We start from the raw sequence: 19,316 nt of genomic DNA on the forward strand, positions 1-19,316 counted from the left end.
GGCTGTTTTCTTTGTAGGGTTTCGTACGTGGCTTTTCAATTATTGAAAAGGCTAAACAAGAGTGGAAACTAAATCCATAGCTGTCTTGACTACAATGTGTTAACATATAAATGTCTATGATTCTTATTCCTTATATTATCATAATGAAAGTGGATTATACAACGTGCTCGGTAAGGTCACAATTTATCCCTGATCAATCAGAATAGAATCAGGCGCAATTATACTTGTCCTGTCACGTGGTCAAGCTCTGTCAGATTGTAATCAGATTATGAATTTTAATGCCGAATGTAAGTAGAGAAGTATGAGGGAGACGAGTTGTAGCACAATCCAGTAGAACCTTCTTTACACCATGACCAATCCGTTCTTCTTTTTGGTAACAAGGTGTTTGTTACTTTTTCCACACAGACCCACATGCAAACAAACACACACCTCATGTGATGCAACGCAAAGTAAGAGGCTGCTCTCTAATGATGTGTGTACTGTTACGGGTCCTCATGATGGACATGAGCCCGTTTTTATCCCCACAGTCATTATCACACTTTCTCATAATGTGATCATACTGGTGCATATCAAGAAACAAGCGGTGATTGGGCCATTTGTGGAAAGTGTAATGATGCTTTTCCACTACACAGTTCTGACGTGACTCGGCACGACTCTACTTGCTTGTTTGTTTTTTTGCTTTTCCATTAGGGATTTTTTTTCCGAGCGAGCTGAGCCGATACGAAAATGTGACGTCTGCCTTCACAAATTGGTTTTCAGCACTACGGTTATTAGCTGACTCTGTGAACCTGACTGCATCACGGCGTCTCCGTCAGACCGTGTCCTGTGAAAACTGCTTGTTGGAACCATAACTCCATATTAGTTATTATATATTAGTTGTTCCAGCTGTAATGATGCTCAAGATTGGCCTTTTTCATTATTGAGAGCATGTCCAAGCCAACTAGGCACACTGGATTATCTTTATAAATTGAATTACTTGTCCTTGTGCTTGATTTACTCTTCCTGACAGTTGCCATGTCAAAGATAACAAGTACCTGCTACATGCCTGAGGCAGTACAGCCTGAAGGACATGCAATTGTAGTGAAAATGAATTGCATGTCGTGAATTGTTTTCTGAGTAAATGTAAATGTATTGACCTCACACGTAAATATATAATTCCCTTTCTGAATCTGCATCCGTTTTTCAATTTTTCTGCACTTCACTCACACAACGACAGTAAAAAAGATATGTACATGCTGTCAAACAAGGATCGTCACTGATTGGACTTTTCAGTGAAATAAGTTTCAGGATGGATATTCAACTGAAATCTTTGCTCCACCTCCAACATCGGCTCATCGTCAGTTTTTACCCGGTGTTTGCTGCACGATGGCGGGGGTTATATACACTTGTTACCCAGGATTTCATCAATGGAAAAGTCCAGACTTCCCTCTCCCTGGCTACATTGTCATTTTAGTTTCTGTAGTATGGACACATTTGTAAAAAGATATTTAAATATCATGGGTTGCATGGGTATATTTGTTGATGGCCCCTAAGTGAAGCCACTCTTGTCAGTGGGTAACAAGCGTATATAACCACCGAGATCGTGCAGCAAACGCCGGATTGTTCAGTTAATGTGGTGTTTTCCTATCTGTGTTGGTGATTTGCACTTCAGGGCCACCGTAGATATGTCTCCGTATTTGCAAGCCTGCAGGGAAGTGTGGAAATATTAAGACGGAGCTTAAAGCTAAAGTTAAAATCAGTACTGAGATTGCTCTTTATTCCTTTTTCCTGATGCTTTAAAGAACAGTACAGGGTCTGAATGTTCAGTTAATGTAAGCTACCTGACGGTGGCTGTGAGAGCAAACATTTTAACAGCAGGTGAGAGGAAGTCCACGATTACCACAAATTGCACTGCCCAGAAAATGCTACAATTACAGGTCAACCCAAAAAGGCACATTTGCTCTCAATGGTCCAGATGAGTGCTGCGTCGCGCCTCTTCCTTCTCTTGAAATACATGCTCTCAATCCTGCTCATATTTGCTCTTTTCCTCAAGAGATCGTTGAGATACTCTTAGCTGCCTCGCCCCGTGGTGTTCGTTACAGGGCGTCAGGATGCGATTAGCCTAGCTTAGCTCAAGCACTCGCGACACATTTAATATCTGCTATTTCGATCAAAACACAAACATACAGTAGTCCTACTACACCATGGGGTTTTACACTCACTTAATTGTCATTTACATCTGACTTCTACTCTAGAATTGTCAGTTTCTAATTAGCATTAGCATTGTGCTAAAGACGGCGTATTTACTGCAACTGCACCGTCCTATCCAACATCAAACATCAACATTAAAGAAATGCTGCTGAATGATAAAGTCTGAATGGACGAAAATCTGAGACTTAGAAATGATGACAGTTATCCATGTTCACTCCGTGATAGCGTTTTCATGACTAGCAGTAGAAAATGACAGCTTTTCTAACACCTTCTTTGCTAACCGCTTAGTTTCACCTCAGCATTGGTCTGAGAAAAGACATTTCCACCTTTGCTGATTCTCATTCATAGTCATTTTTGAGCTGAAATGATCCACCTTTTGAATGTAGTACCATCATTAAGTACTTAATGGTTAATTGGTACTTTGTTTTGCAAATAAAAATGTTATTCATGACTGCCAGCTTCAGCTACTCTTCTGTTTGTTGTTCGCAAAAAAACTAAACTCAGATGATTACATGAATGTGGCTGCTAAACATTAGCACGTTAGCATTGTTATTGTGGTACAATCGTCAGAAAGGTCACATAAATAAGATGTAACACGTGATGTTTTGTACGTGTTTGTCAGAGAGCAGGGGATTACTACGCCCCCTGCTGTCTGACGTCCTGTTGAGGACAGCCTTCGAGGTGGGTGATCAAAAAACCTTATTTCTTTTGTGGTTGGGAACCACTGGTCTACAGGACTCACAGTTCACTGTCTGCTATTTCTGACTAACTCAAACAAGATAGTGAATTAATGACACACAATAAATGCCAAATCGTGCTTTTGTCAAAAGTGTTTGAGCTCCATGGAATCTTCACTAAAAAAGAGCCAGGACAATAGACAGATTAAGCATTAAGCCACTCAGTGGACACATTAATGAGAGTGAAAAAGGTTGTGAAAGAAAGTGATGGAGAGCGGAGGGAAAATAACAGTGCAGTGAGTGAGTGAGTGAGGCAGTGATAAATCAGCGGGCTAATCCCGGCTACTAGAGAGGGATTAAATTGTTCTCTCGCCTGCTCCATCAGAAAGCCGAGGTTAAGCAGACCGCTGTCTCGCTGTGCTGTTTGTCTTCCTTCACCGTCTTTTGTCTTTCTCCATTTTTCCCTTTAATGACATTAATCGGAGGTGCGGCGACGTGAGGAAGGCCACCGAGCACACGCACACGCACAGCATCCAGCACCGAGCTGATGGAGCGTTGAGCTCAACATGTCACTCTGAAAGTCCGATGGATGGAGAGATAACGAACGAAAAGAATGATTTCCCTTGTGGCGAGTGTGTGTAAGAATGTGACACGTGTGTGTGGGGTTGTGCGCACACAGGTCATTTTTTTTTTTGACGACATATTTTGATTCAAAACCATCACTGTTGACATTGATATTGTGGGCAGTTGTTTTCTTCCATTAGTCACATCCACCTTACATAATCAAGCAACAAGCAAGTAACTATTATTTGTCCATTAACTGCTGCTATCAAGAGAGGATTACAGACCCAGACCAGACCACAGAGGTCCTGCAGCTCCAGGTTCAGCACGCTGCAATTGAGCTTGTGGTAAATGGACCTCATTATATACGAGGCACCTTGATCCAAAGTGCTGGACAATGTGCTTCATTCACTCTCGCTCACAACAGGAATCATTTTAGGTTCAGATGTCTGGGATCCGGCTGGATCTACCAGATTCGTCTGATAAAACTGCATAAAAAAACACATTTGCCACATTTCTACCCCAGAGGAGACAGTCTATTGCTCTCTTGATTGCCTCCAAAACAGCACCAACCCACCTTCAGGTGAGCAGATAGGCAACAATACTAGCTGCTGCATGGACTCTACAACAGAGTGTCCAGAGAGCTCTGCTAGAGTACTTGCGATGTAAAAACGTGACTCGACTTGTGGGGACACAAGCTCCCCTGAAAGCCGTCTTTGAGACATCTTAAAATAGAGGCTCAACACGGATGACTGACATCCTGTATGCAACAAGAACATCCACCATCCAACCGAAGGGCCGTAGGAACCAAGGGCCTTTACCTCGACACTGCCGTACGCACATGGCGACGGGAGGTGACGGCGGTGCATAAATCCAGCGCCACTCTGTGTCCGGGAAGTCGGGGTGAAGTTGTTTGCGCGTAACCGGGTCGAGAATTACCCTACCACGTTGGGGCCCTTTGTCGGGGCGGGGGGTGCTCCGACAAGGGGGGACAGACGGAGCGATTTACCCTGAAGGAAATGACAGGAGAGTGACGTGATCTGTGCCAGAGAGAGAGAGAGAGAGAGAGGGAAAGACAGTTGAACACATTGTAAATAACCGTGCTTCCACACACTTCCATGTGTGCCTGCATGCCACGCCTTTAGTAGCAGTGCCACCTGTAAATAGGACTCCCCTAAAAGTCACGGTGTAATTCGAACTGACGTCATCTGCCCTTCTCTGCAGTGGTCCCTGGGGACCCTAGTTGCAGACTGCGTATGCTCCATGTAGCACACTTTCCCATCAGAGACAACGAAGACGATGCACAACACTAACCAGTCTGCTTGGTGGTGTGGGAAAAAAATAAGTGGCAGTATTCCTCTCATCCATATGAGGTGGGTATTAAAATCATTAAACACAACTTTTTTCATTCAGTAAATAAAAAGTCGATCGAGTTAGAAATATGATAATTATCCTACATCTGGCAACACTGTCGCCCACATTGAGGAGGTACAGTGAAGTCATGGAAAACGTGGTGCTTGCAAACTGAGTCGCTAGCATGATGATTATACTACTTTTGCACTGATGTAGTCCGACGAGGGCGGAGACGTCACAATAGAATTATGATCAGTAACATCAGAGTACAGATTTTTAAAGAGAGACTGTCATTATCCAGCTGATCATAAACAAATTCAATTACAATTTACAGATCAACTACTCAAGATTATATATGTTTTCTTCTTAAAAAAGAAGAAATGACTTTAGTGAAGAAATGATGTACACAAATATGAAAGAAAGAAAAAGACCCCGGTTGTGATGAACCAGGAATGCATTCTGAATGAAAATGAAAGAAAATCACTAACCCTCCGCCCCCTGCATCATCACAAACATTTCATACCTGCGGACACACAAGCAAGCCTTTGTACCACTTGTTCAATATTTCAGTACAAGGACGAATGTGAGACACACACACGTGTCCCACATCCTCCAACGTCTCACGGAGCAGTTGCCACACACAGAAATCTTCACCTGTCATGTGCATGTTCTCTCAAAGCTGCAGTTAGGAAAGAATGTTGCCACTATCTTCCTCTTGTGAAGGTGTCATGACAGGCGTGGGTGTTTACCTCGGCACACGTGTGTGTGTGTGAAGCATCTCCCTGACAGTTTCAAGCAGACACCAGAACACTGCTTCCCACTCTATGTATTCTCAGTATCCCCACACACACACACAGGCCACCCCTCGTTCTGCGCTCCCTTCTTCCCCTCGCTGCAGTGGTAATTGGGTATGACACGGGATCAACAGGGAGAGAGCAAAGACGCATTTGAATGCGCCAAATGTCGTCACTTTCTCGTTCTCTAACCTGCTGCCTCCCAGCTCCTGCTCTCGCACACTGCGGTTACCGTAGCAACATCTGCGTGACCACATCTTCCACCCACCCTCCTCCCGTGTCATTTCTTTTATTAAGATTGGCCGCTTGTGCCCGAACGTGTGCGAGTGTGTGTGTGTGTGTGTGTGTGCAACCGCTCAACACTCACAGCATCGCGGCAGACTCTCTGCTCAAAGCCAATTACCGGAGCCTCACTAAACTATTTAAAGATACAACTCAGGAAGAATCACGTTGAGCAGGCACAACGTGGCCACTTGAGAGTCAAACTTGTTGTGTTAAGTCAATCAAGTGCATTATTGCACACCTGGGTACACATCAGTGCCACAGGGCGGGGGCACACCGTTGCCACAAAATAATCCAAATGACATTTAAGAAGAAGAAGAAAATATAAATAATATATATAATGTACTTACATCTTAAAACAATTACTTACTTGAATATAATCTTTAGTTTGTGCCGTTAAATTCCAGCTCAAGCCTGAGGGCCAATCTCTGCCTGCTCCTTACTAAAAGGCTGACATTTATTTATGAATATGGATTTTAATTTGAATTCGCCACTTAAAGGGCTCTTTAATTCATACTGAGAACATGCAGCAGAGTCTTCGGCCTTCTCTTACACTGTTGCAGACATAAATGATGACAGTTCATTTTCAGAGGAGAGGCACAAACACTCACACACCGTATAGTGCCGGAGTATTTGGTTTAAAAATGTATACATTCTGCTCAATTCTGGATGAGCCTGTCGTCCACATTACTCTGGCATTTTCAGAGCCTGCCAAATGGAGAGGTTTAAAAAAAACAAAAACGCTGCTTTAGAATGTTTTAAAACACAGATCTTTTGGTTCTTATCAGCCGCAACTCGTCTAACAAAATAAATCCTTGCTCTTCTTTTTACACCGTTGTTGCTTCTCATTAGTAAACAAAGCAAACAACTTTCTGCTCGGCTTGCACCACATGCTCACTGCTCACTGCCTCAGTCATGATAACCCTGACTTTTCATGAGCAGCCAACATTTGAATTCAAAGCCATGAGGTTGGCAATTTGTTTCTCCAAACTTATTTTCTGTTGAAATCCCACTCATGCCCTGATCAGTAACTTCATCAGTAACTAAATGAAAAAATGGGAGTGACAATGGAGCTTAATTTCCCAGTTCAACTTAAGGAAGGGAGGGGATGTATAAGTTAGGGTCAAAGGGCAGCCTGTTTTTTTTCTATCTTTTCTAGAGTTACCCATCTTTGCTTCAAATAACCAAAGGTCTAGTAAAAGGAATTGGTTATGTGCTAAAAAGTTTTAGTTGTTGCTATCTCGTCTTTTTAACACCCAACTCCAATTCTTTTGTTGGGTTTTTTTCCAGCCTTGTATCAATGAATCAGCCCTTTTCAAAGAATAGCATTTAGCTTTGTATTACTAGAATAGGGGAAGTATTTTTGAAAAATTGTGCTTCCCAACCTCACTTTCCCCTGAGTTGAGAAATATCTTCATTCTTTTCTTTGTTACATGTCCACCAGTGACACTTGGTGTTGTTAACGTAACTGTTAGCAGGGGAAACAGGTTTGGAAGCACAATACTACTTTGTATTACTATTACTATTACTAATGTAATATTCTAGTAATACAAAGCTAAATGCTAATTGGTGAAGTATTACCCTGCAACCCTGCGTTTCTCCAGCAGCAACAAAAGTAAGAAATACAGTATTTCACTTTAAACACAGTGTTCATGTATAGCTATAGTATAGTATTTAGAAAAGTAAACAGCTCATAGACTGATATAAAACTACAAAACATGTGACATCAGTTTTTTTTTTTAAACAAACAAAATATGGTTATATAATTTTTAAGTCCAGACCCACAAGGAGTCACATGGGAATAAGTCTGCAGAAGACGGGGGAACCATCTTACCGTCATGTGCTCTGAGACAACAAACATGGTCATGGTGCCATCTTGGAACAAGAAAACAGAGAGGTAAAAAGTGGAACCACATAAATATTAGTCGTCGTTTTGATACTAACCATGACTTGACTGAGGATGAGAAGCTATAAACTTCTTCAGGTTTCCACAACCAAATCTAGTTGCCCTCAATTAAACCCTTATTATAAATGTTTGACATCAGGGAAAACATTGGCAGGAGACACACAATATACAGCACTTGCACACATTGTTTATTCATGAACACATCAACACGGTTTAACACCACCAATTCCAAAACTTAATATTTTCTTTTTTTCAATTCCCAGTGACGGTGTTTTCTTTGTTTATTTTTGCATTTTCCATTTCGGTGTTTTTAATTGCATCATTATTTCTAAAATAAATAAAGATGGCAAAGCCAGATCGTGTGACTCGTCTCCAAAGAACCACACATTTCTGACGTTGTTTGTTCAACCGCATTTGTAAAAGACATTTTAATCTTAATAGCCACGTAAAATAAAGGTTTTTAAATAATCAGTCTGTCTTAAAATCGTTTCATAGTAACAACACTTTGACACGGCCCAACCCTGCAAGCCACAGGTATTTCTAAGCGCTGGAACGGCATGGTTTTTTTGTGTCATTTTAGTTTGAAAGGTGGCCTAAAAGGAAATTAAGGTCCTCTGAGGGATCACTTAATCACTTAGTTGAAATGAAATTTACAGAATATTAAACTGTGAATTTAATGTATGCACATAAACTAGATGATAAATGGCCGAGTAAAAAAAAAACCTGACGCCACAACCGTGAGAGTGGTTTCATCATAAAAATCTAATAACATCTGAATTAACTTGTTCATAATGCTGTAAAACATAAACTTAAAAGCAAATAAAGTTCTTTCAGTCAGTCAGAGATCAGAGCAAGGACGGTCGCCACGGACTCCAATTCAGCTCAAACCAGGTAGGCTTTGCTTTTGATTTCATCCGTAAGAAAAAGCAGCTGAGGTTCGGATGAAAGCTGCGCTTCCTTCAGCTGATAAAGGAGCGACCCTGAATGCATCTTTACAGCTTCCTCACTAAAGTGAAAGTGCATCGACTCAGACCATGAACCTAATATACAAAAGCTTCCTGTAAATGTAGCAGTGCAGAATTGCGAAGCAACCTCAACAGATTATTATGTAGTGGATAAATAGCAAAGTTTTAAAAACAAGGCATGCCAGCAGCAAGTCAACTTTCATCATTCAAACCAGGAGGGTGTCGCTCTTAGTGCCAAAGTAAAGCCTTCGTCAAGTAAGTGTTTTACCCTTTTCCTCCCACTCTTCATCCGTGATTGACCAGCAGATTCTACAAGACAAAAGAAGAAGAAGAAGAAGAAGAAGAAGAAGAAGTGATGTTAGTCCATTTGAACTCCTGTCACACCCCGTGACCTTTGAGATGCTTTTAGGAGCACGGAAAGCCCATGTTTTACACATACTTCTCCTGCCTTAACTGACCACAATGAAAAGGTCATTCCTGGTAATAATGGGGATTAGATCAGTAATTGAGAGCAGTGACCTTGTTGACCACGTCACGTGGCTCTAATTTGCTGCTTTCTCGTACGACAACCAAGTGAAGCTGCACACACAAGAAGATGGAGCGATGAGAGTTTCACTCTTTATTATTCCCCGCTTATGTCTGTTGTTCCTCATTGTTGATGCAGCCTGTGTTTGGCCTTTGTTGTTAAGAATTTTATGGGATTGTTCCCCTTGACCTAGGAAATAATTAACCTTCTCACTTTACGGCTCACAAACTTTAGCCATTATGCGTTCCTTTACATAAAATCTGTACGAGAGTGAAGTTCTGAAAGTGAAACCTCTTTTATCGGCGGTACGTTCTGACGCTGGAGTTCGTCTTTCATGAACGCTGCTTTTTTTTTTGAAAGGCAAGAATTTTTAGCATTGTCATTATGCACATATGGAGGTTTTCAAGCTAAATTTGACACACTGTATATGTGTTTATTTTGTAGAGCGCACATTTCCCTGTGTTTCACTGGGAGTTTCTTTTATTTGCCTCGTGTCAGAAATAAAACGGAGACTGCCTCCAAAAGATATGGTGAATTCTTCACAACGCAGACCGCAACTCTACACTGGTTACATAGATATTGTATATTTAATGTATATATTGTTCGCATTTACTGCAAATATTATAAATTGCATTTATAATGTACATAACAAATCATTCATCTGTAAATACCATTACATTTATTTGACCTGACTTATGTATTATTCTTTGATAATCTTATGTGTTTAGTCGTACGCTCGTCTTCTTTTTGTCAGGTGTCTGGGCGTCTCGCTCCAACAGCATTTTGTTGTACACGTACAATGACAATGAATCTTATCTTATCCTCTGTCATCATGTGAGTTATTGGTCTCAAACTTAAAATGACCAATGCACATCTAGACTGGTCAAAATGTAAAAAAAACCACTTAAAATTAGAATAATGTTCCATCAACTTTTCACAATAAAGACATTCATCATGATATTTCAAAGCAAAAGTTGTTTATCTATGGAATGACGTATAATTCACAATAAAAGCACACTTTTAACCACTTCACAGCAGATTCATGTGAATGACATACAGACTTGTGTATCTGCAAAAAAAAAAAAAGCTGCAGTCCTTGGTGATTAAACTTACTCCCATTTATAAGCAAATATATTCAAATGGTGCAACTAAAAGACAACCTGATTTTAAAGGGTACCACTATGAAATGGCAGTAAATTAAATAAAACATCAAAAATCCTGGTAAGATGTTGAGAGTCACAAAAAACCCAGTGGGAAAATTATTTCAGAGAATATTTCAAACAGACCTGGCCGAAAGGCAGACCCTTGTAATTTAAATGGTTTCAACAGAGTATATTGAGTGAAGAGTGAACATGACATGAGTGTTTAAGAGTAGACGACTGGCCTTCAGAGAAAGAGTCAATAAACTCTTTGAAGATTCATCAGTTATTACTTATGTCTTCCAAGACAGTCGACGTCAGTAGTAATAATGATTAAATGCCGATTACAAACGAGACCTGACCTGGACTACTTCACCCACACGCAGAAAGGTCCACTGGTGATGCAACGTATGCATATTGAAATTTGAATTATGACCTCAGTCTGGTGTTGTGTTACAAATGCTTGTCAGAGAATCCCCAGTGACTTATGACTATTGCTTGAAATACCCATCCCTAACAGTTTTGTAATTATTATTATTTTTTTTTTTCAAATTGCATTAACTGTGTAGCATATTCACACACCCACACACGCACACACACGCACACACACAAACTAAATTAGAAAACATCATGATGATTGTGTGGCGTATTCAAACAAAACTAGACGAGAGTGCAACTTTGAGAAAAAGAAAAGTGACATCGATTAATAAATGAAGCTGAACGATGGAAATTCTGAGTCCGACTGTTCACTGTTGTCTGTGTGTGATAAAAATGCCACTGATTGCAATCGAGAGAAATGTTTGCCAGATCTACTTCTTAGTGCTTTTCTTTTTCAAATTGTAAGACTGAGCTGGTTGGAAGGAAGGTTTCAATACAATCACTCTCCCTATCGCTGCAATCCATGAGGGTTTTTTTTTAAAGAATCATAAATGAAATATGATTGTTGATTCACTTTTCTTTCCCCGGTCAATAAAAACAATCAATCAGGGTCATCCCTGCTTGGCTTCAGAGGCCAATGACCACTGGTTCCATGCAGTGAAGCTCCAGTGTGGCTCCTGTCGCCCATGTGGAACGATGCAATGAGCTAAACTGACTGACATCCAAGGGAACATTGACCCAAAACCAGCAGGTAGACAATTTTGTTTGTGTGCATGTACAGTATAGTATGTGTATGCATGTGTGTGTGTGTGTGTGTAAGTGTGAGTTGGTTGGGTTATCTCCTCCAAGCACTGCAGGATTCACTCCAGCTGTGAAACTCAAACCATTAAAACCACTGAGAGATTCACAGAGCAGTGAAATCAATACAACTCCCTTCTCCTGTCCTCTCATCTCATCCCTCTGGTTTCCTCTATTCTTTCCTATTCTCTTCTGCATCCTGCATCATCGGTTCTCAGATTCACTTTTCCATTACACATTTCTCTTCATCTCCAGTTCCTCCCTCCATCTTCTTTCCTTTCCTCTCTATTCCACACGCGTTAAAGAAAGAGGGAAGGAGTGGACGTGTGCTTGTCTTGTGAAAAGTCCTTGAAAGGTCAAGTGCGCAAGGTTTAGTCACTATCACCAACGGCGATACTGCAGATTGTAATAAACACACCCAGACTTTTCCAAAGCAAACTACGGTGGCCTTCGCGTATCAGAAAGGATGCCGATAGAAAGCTTCTGCTTGCAAAAAAAACACATTCTGGATATTTGTCTGTCTCACCTAAAGGTGTCCAATTAACCTCTACAAGTTTCTGGACAGTGGGAGGAAACTGGAGAACCAGGAGACAACCATGCACACACGGGAACATGCAAACTCCATGCAGAAAAGCCCTTGTTCAGGCTGGGTCTTTCTTGTTCGCTTACCATAAAACAATTATAATACTGTGTATATTGCCTTGCTATATACAGAAATGCAAGTTCAAGACAGTCAATGAAACACCTATTCTATATATCTGTGTAAAGTGGGCAAACATCACCTGCTTTCAAACATCTAATGATTCGAGTTAGTTCTAACTCAGCTTGCACTGGTATAATTGCAATTGCACTGGTAATTTAATTTGTCTTGTTAAGATTTAATGTCTTTGTCTACATTTTTTTCTTTCAGTCAGTCAATGTTGTGAAAACAACTGTTGTTCATGAAGCACTACAAAGGTCAATGAAGTAGGAGAAAAAAGTGGCACACAGATATTCAACGACTCAACTTCTACAAAAAAAAAACACATTATAAATATGCATATGCATTACATATGTATATTTACACATTATATAAACACTATATTTTCAAGTGATCAATTGCTTTGAAAAACAGACAATGAATTTACAAGAAAAATAAGCAGCAAAGCAGCGAATCCTCAACATTTATGATATCAAAATATTGGTTAACTGAAGCCCAAGGGAAATTGCCTTGATTTCTAATTAGGCTAACGCTCGACGTAGCATTTAATGCACTTTTCAGTGGAATATTTTTGGGGAGCCTTCCCTCTAACTTAAAGTAAACTCACAAAAATAAAAGTTAAAAAGTGAAATTGTCCAGTGCTCTTTCTGACCACGGCATGAACAATAAAAATCCCCTCTAAAAGTGGCATCTGCACCCTGCTATTGTATTCAAGACAACTGGAAACACCTCACAACTCACCCACTAACATAATAATGGAATTCTCCACCTGTTGCTTTAATTGAAGTTCCATCAAAGCAACACACCGACTCCCAGACAGTGTATTGGTACTTGAGGCTTTTTGCAATGAGCCTATTTTCATTTCATGTGGCTCTTGCCGGCACATGGGAGACGGCGTGAGGTGAGTGGAGACAGCAGAGGGACAGGGGCCAAACACAGTAAGAGACACGGAGGGAGAAACAAATAACAAGCAGAAAGTCAGGAGAGGTAGAAGAACAGCAGAAAAATGGCTGGCCTTCATTTTACCTGGCCTGACACGGGAGCCTTGAATCAATTGGAAATCCATTTCATGTGATGACTGGCAGGCAATTGGAACTCCCAGGTGATAGATTGAGGCTCTGTGGTTGATTGACCTGACCACTCTACTGCTGAGAAATAAAGAGGGACGTGGACAAGAACATGTTCTGCAAAGATTGTCTCCACTAAGTAAGTACATTTCAGTTTATCCAGATAATATGCTGCCCACCATTTCTTCTAATGATTACTCTATTCACTTCTTTTTCATACAAAATACCCAAATATTTTTTTTACTATGATCACATTTGAGGAACAGTGGCTCCCATTTCTGTCTTGAATGTTTGACTGTGGTTAAGTTGCAGGGTTTATTATATTTTAATATTCACAAGTGGGCCACATGGTTGGTGTAGTGGTTAGCACTCTTGCCTTTGCAGCAAGAAGACCCGGGTTTGAATCCCAGGTTGAACAAGGGCCTTTGTGCATGGAGTGTGCATGTTCCCCCCGAGTGTGCGTGGGTTCTCCAGCTTCTTCCCACTGCCCTGTTCTTAGTTTCGTAAGGTTATTACAAACCTTGCAGCTCAAAGCAGTGAGCAACGCTCTGCAATACCTACTGCACACTGTGAACCCAGGTTAATGTAAATTGATCAGAAAAACAGTAAAACATGTAATACTGCATGCTGCTCAAAACTTTGAGTTACAAGTTCTCAAAGTTATCATCTAAAGAAGGCACTTCAAATAGCAAGTTCATCAGTCTCAGTTCTTCTACGGCACGCTGACGAGACAAAGGATGGTAAGCAAATGCAGGCAGGACAAAAGTTTTCAAAGTTCCACGTCAAAGTGAACTTGTCAACATAGCTCTGGCAGCAAACAATGAAACAACTGTATTTATTTATTTACAAAAATCATTGATCGCATCTGGGAGTACAGGGTGCAAGAGCAATCACAAAAGAGTGGTAGGCTTCAACTCAAAAACAGAAAAAGGAAGTGGGGAGAGAGACATGGATTGAGTGACAGTGGGACACAAAAAGAGGCTGGTACAAAGCGGACTGTTCCGATAATGTTGAGGCTGCTTTGTAGCAACAAAAGCCAGTATAAAACCCACCTAAAAGCCCTGTTATTGTCCCCTCTTACCCCAGCTGGTGGTCTTTCTTCCACAAAACCCTCTTCCTAGGTGTGCAAGGAAACAGATGAAGAAATGCACCCAGAGGAAGGAAAAAAAAAAAGAAAAAATCTTGAGTGTCAACTGCTTATGCGGCAGAGGTTGCTTTCAATGGAACACAATACAGGATTTTGTTGAATAATGATAGAGAATGAGACCCCCGTCAGAGAAGGGAGAAAGAAAAGAACTGGGAGGGGGTCTGGTGGCGCGAGCAGACAGGCATGATGGCGCCCAGAAAGGTCATTGTAAAGCTACCAAGTGGCACAAAAGCTGATAAAAAAGCCTCCTGCAGACAGCAGTTGCGAGTACCTTCACCTCTACCCCGTCACTCCATGTCTGCACGCCCTCGACCCCCTTGCCCACGTTTCCAAAGCTTTAAAGGCATCTGAGGTCCATCGAGGCAGATGAAAGAGAAAACAGAAGCATGAGATTTGGCTTGATGTGCTGTTCGATCGAACACCGCAGAGCAACAAAAGACGGGGAAATGGAACTATAGGAGAGAAAGGACGGGGCAGACAGAGAGGTGCAAAGTACAAATAAAGTCTAGCATGTAACACAACGGTGGCTTTGATGGGCAGAACAGCAGCCAGATACAAAAAAAAAAAGTATAATACGCATGCAAAAGGGCAACGCACAGCAGCAGTAGACAGGCTGATGTCTGTTGCAACACCATGGTACAGTAGACACCGTCAGGACGGTTGTATCTATGCAACTGTTCCATGACTTGTTGTGCTTTGCTGGTGTGCTCAGGGTGGCTCCAGCGCCCACTGTGACCCTTAAAGAGGTAAAGATAATGGAACGATATCTCACAAGAGTTGGTACTTTTTCATTCCCATGATTGAGAAGTTGGGAAAAACTCGCTAGTGTCAACTCATCTTCCATAGTATTTGATATCTAAATCATCAAACTTTGCTTCAAGGAATACTTGACCGATTTGCATTTAGCTTTGTATTACTAGAATAGAGGTAGTATTTTTGAAAATTGTGCAACCTCAGTTTTCCCTGAGTTGAGAAATATCTTCCTTCTTTTCTTTGTTACATGCCCACCAGTGACACTCGGTCGTGTTAGCGTAACCGTTGGCAAAGATGGTGGACACTGTTTACATTCTGTGAATGAGGTCCCGTCCCCCTATGAGTGGGTCTCAAAAGTGCAGAAATGGCGTTGCAGTTTCAAGCCTCGGACCAAGTGTCACTGGTGGGCACCTAAAAAAAAAGAATATTTTAGATATAAATATATCTCTCGAATCAGCGTTCTATTACTAGAATAAGGGTAGTATTTTTGAAAAATTGTGCAACCCACAATTAATGAATACATGTACATGAGTCAAAGTAATGGACATAACCTGTGTCTTGTGCAGGATATGCTCATTGTTTGTGTTGCTAGGCAACAGTCAAATGGTCCAGTTGTGGAACTACTCTTGAAAAACAAGAACATCTAAAAACTGTTGTCATAGATTTTGTATAATCTGGTTTTATATTGTGTACATTTTTGTATCACTGTATTTATTTTTTTTTTTTACATTTTCAACAACTGAGAACAAAGCAGCACATGAGCATTGTGATTTATGATTCCTTCTTCAACTGCACATCTGCCCAAAACGTTTGACAAACGATGGAAACTGCTCACTTTCATATCATGCAGTAAAACTTGAGTGCTGTAAGGAAAGTACGCCTTTGATATTATATCAAAGTTTTGCAATAGTTTTATTCTGAAGTCTTTAGTCCCCCCCACACACACACACTTAGTCTGAGGGAAAGAAAAGGAAAAGAGGAGCATGATTCACCACCAAAACATCTTCAGAATGTAGGGCTGTTTTTTTCACAGAGGTTTTCAATAGCGACATCAAACAAAAAGAACAAGACAAAAACACAGAGAACACAATACAAGACCCACGACAACAAGAAAGAGTCAGAGACGATAATGACGCTTGGTGGTGACTGGTTGTGATCAGCTCTGCAATGATCAATACGATGGTTTGACGGAGGGAGCAACTACCAACAGTATGGAAATGAAATCAATGAAACGACTGCAAAAGCAAAGTGAGAGAGAGAGGAAAAAAAAGGGCAAGGTAAAGAAAATAAATGGTTAAGAAAAAAAATAAACAGGTAGGAGGCAAGAGGGAATATAAGACGAGAGACAAAGAGTGAAGTGGACACAGAGAAATGGGGGAAAAAAAAAAGAGCTTCAGTCAGACACAGAAGCGAGATGAAAGGTCTGGTTTGAAGAAAGCAAGTACGGAAAAGCAAAACTGACAGATGAAGGAAGATTTCATTAAAGATGGATAAAAAAAAACAACAACAAAAAAAAACATTGAGGTACACCAACTGACAAAAAGTTTTCTACAAACACTGAGCCATGACGTACGTAAACTTGCAGGGACTGTTAAAAATGTGTGAGTGTATGTTTACATATTATAGAAGCCAGAATAAGCACATCAAGCAGTGCTCAGCCAGTTTAAACTTAAACACACACAAATATGTTTTCTTGTTTCGATGACCACTCAGATTTCCTTCATGTAGAAAATAAAAAGGCTAACACCAGGTCTAAAAGCAACACATATCCATATGTCTACAACGTCATTATGACGAGACCTGCAGTTTTCAGTTTCATGACGTTATGGATATCGTCAATGAAAAAGTGGTCGCCACCATGGGTCATCTGCCCTCCATCTTGCCCTATCCCGTTACCTCCTCTAGTCCTCCACCAGCAGTCTTCCTTCATAACATCCAGTAACCTTCTCTGTGGTCTTCCTCTTTTCCTCCTGCCCGGCAGCTCAAACCATCTCAACTTTGAGAGCCTTGAGAGAACGACTCGTTCAATGTTGTCGTTGTCAGCCTATGTGTGACACTCACTTCGACTCACTTCAACATCTGTATTTACATTAAAACATGGTTTTAAAAACCGCACAACAGCAGTGACAGGATCAGAAAAGTGCGTTCTTGTGCGTCGGATTCACTGCTCCAAGTTCGCTCTTGCAACTTTTCATGAGCGGTGGAGGCGGAGCCTCGCAGTGTGGTGAGAGTGTATGTGGAGAGGAGCGAGGAGCAGCTGAATTCAGCATATCCCTGTGTTAAGTGTATTGTCCAGTCCCAAAACCCCCACTTTTGGGTCCCGACCGACCGTTTCAGAGAGACTGATCAATAATGAATGACAGTCACTGTCACGGTTGATTTGGCTTGCGGGAAAATACAGTCATTGGTCAAAGGTTGGACAAAAGTCGGTTACATATGAAGGACTGCATAAAGCGGCGCTTCTTTTACAGCACATCAATCATACCCAGCATTAGACCCTTTCACATGCTGTGAAAGGGTCTAATGCTGTCAAATGTAGCTGAAACTACCAGTCACATCTCTGAATCTATACAATCGAGAATTATCCCTGAATTCAGAACTGATTTGTAATCACTTTGTGGTAAATCCAATCCTTTCATTTTTATGAATTGTGCACATGTAATCATTTGCGTGTGTGAGCGAGTTAAAAAAAAACCCACTGAGCTGAGGGTGGGAAAAAAAAAAGGTTCAAGGAATCCTTTAAGGCCTTTTCCCCCTGTACACAGTGAGACACAAACAGCCTTGAAGCTGAGAGCACAAGAAAAAGAGAATCTGAAAAATTGTTTCCAGAAAGCATGTAACCTTTGAAATAAAAATAAAAATAAATACTCATTTTAATTTTAAAGTTTAAATCCCATTTTCTCTGGTGGGCATAAACTCAGAGTGGATAAAACACAGAGTCGTGGGACAGTGTCAAAAGATAAAAAGTGCTTTTTTTCTCAGTGGTGCGTGATCTTTGTAGAAAAGTTCTGCATTTTGAAAGCAACTACACTAATTTAGAAAGTTAGTGTGTTTTTTTTTTCTAAGATAGTTTTCTTTCTCTCAGAACTGATAATAAAATTGAGAATTTAAGGAAATATAGAAGAGGCCAGCAATGAGATGAATATGGAGAATCCATAAGTGTGTCAAAATGTGTAATTTGAGGAGTGCATATTTAGAGAGAGTGGGTGTGATTTTTTTTTCTTTCTCTTTCTGTGTGTGTGTGTGTGGTCAATAGCAGGTCCAGTAAGCAGCTCCGGCTCCTCATTCTTCTTCATTAGTGCTGACGGCTGAGCGGCCTGTCATTTCTTTCTCTTTTTCTCTATGCGTTTTCTTCCTCTGTGCATCTCTAACCATTCCTCCATAACTGCCTCTCTCTAAATCTCAGCCGTTCATAATTCGGTTTTAGTCAACTTTTCTCTTTGTTCCTCTCCTCGCATTTATCGCTCCACTGTGCTTCTTTCTCACACAGACTCCTCCCCCATCATCGTTAATCTACCTCCACCTCTTTTCCTCATCTGTCCATCTCCTCATTTTCTCTCATAACACATGCTTTCTCTCCTTGACTACACATATTTACACTATAGTTACTTCTTCCCTTTCCGTTACTCTGGAAGCTGTGCCGTATGCTGTTAAGTAGAACGTTGTAGTCCTTTTTGTGACAGGGACCCGAAACCAGAATACCATAGTGCCAATACAGGAGATGCAGATCCTGTTCACCCCGTTATGATAATGTCGGAAACATTATTTGAATTATGTGAAATCCTACACTGTGTCACTTTGATGCATATGAAGAATATGTAGAAAAGACGTACGGGGGATGTCACCGACTGCTTTTAACGATTGTCAGAGATGAACAGATCAGTAAATCAGCCCCAACGTATCCGTAAATCAGTATTTGTCGCCGTTGTTCCCAGCAGCTTGACACTGTATGAAAAGTTCCTGCCTCGGTTCATTAAAACCCCCAGAGCCGTCTGAAGACAGCGGAGTAGGACATGTTGATAAATCTGCAGCCTCTGATTTAAGAAGCGCTGTGTCAGAGTGCAGTGCCATTACACACAG

General features: G+C 41.0%; 1 protein-coding gene across 2 annotated transcripts in view; it reads right to left on the reverse strand.

Moving 5' to 3' along the window:
• Positions 1–7,930: 7,930 nt before the first annotated feature.
• The window catches only part of chchd6a (coiled-coil-helix-coiled-coil-helix domain containing 6a), a 59,060-nt gene continuing 47,674 nt past the window's right edge, over positions 7,931–19,316 (reverse strand). For both annotated transcript variants that reach the window (XM_044039145.1, XM_044039144.1), the window contains one exon: positions 7,931–9,037. In XM_044039145.1, the coding sequence (XP_043895080.1) occupies positions 9,014–9,037 (24 nt within the window). In that variant the 3' untranslated portion in view covers positions 7,931–9,013. The remainder of the gene's footprint in view (positions 9,038–19,316) is intronic.

The sequence above is a fragment of the Solea senegalensis genome, linkage group LG11 (genome assembly GCF_019176455.1).
Source record: "Solea senegalensis isolate Sse05_10M linkage group LG11, IFAPA_SoseM_1, whole genome shotgun sequence".
NCBI classification, from domain to species: Eukaryota; Metazoa; Chordata; class Actinopteri; order Pleuronectiformes; family Soleidae; genus Solea; species Solea senegalensis.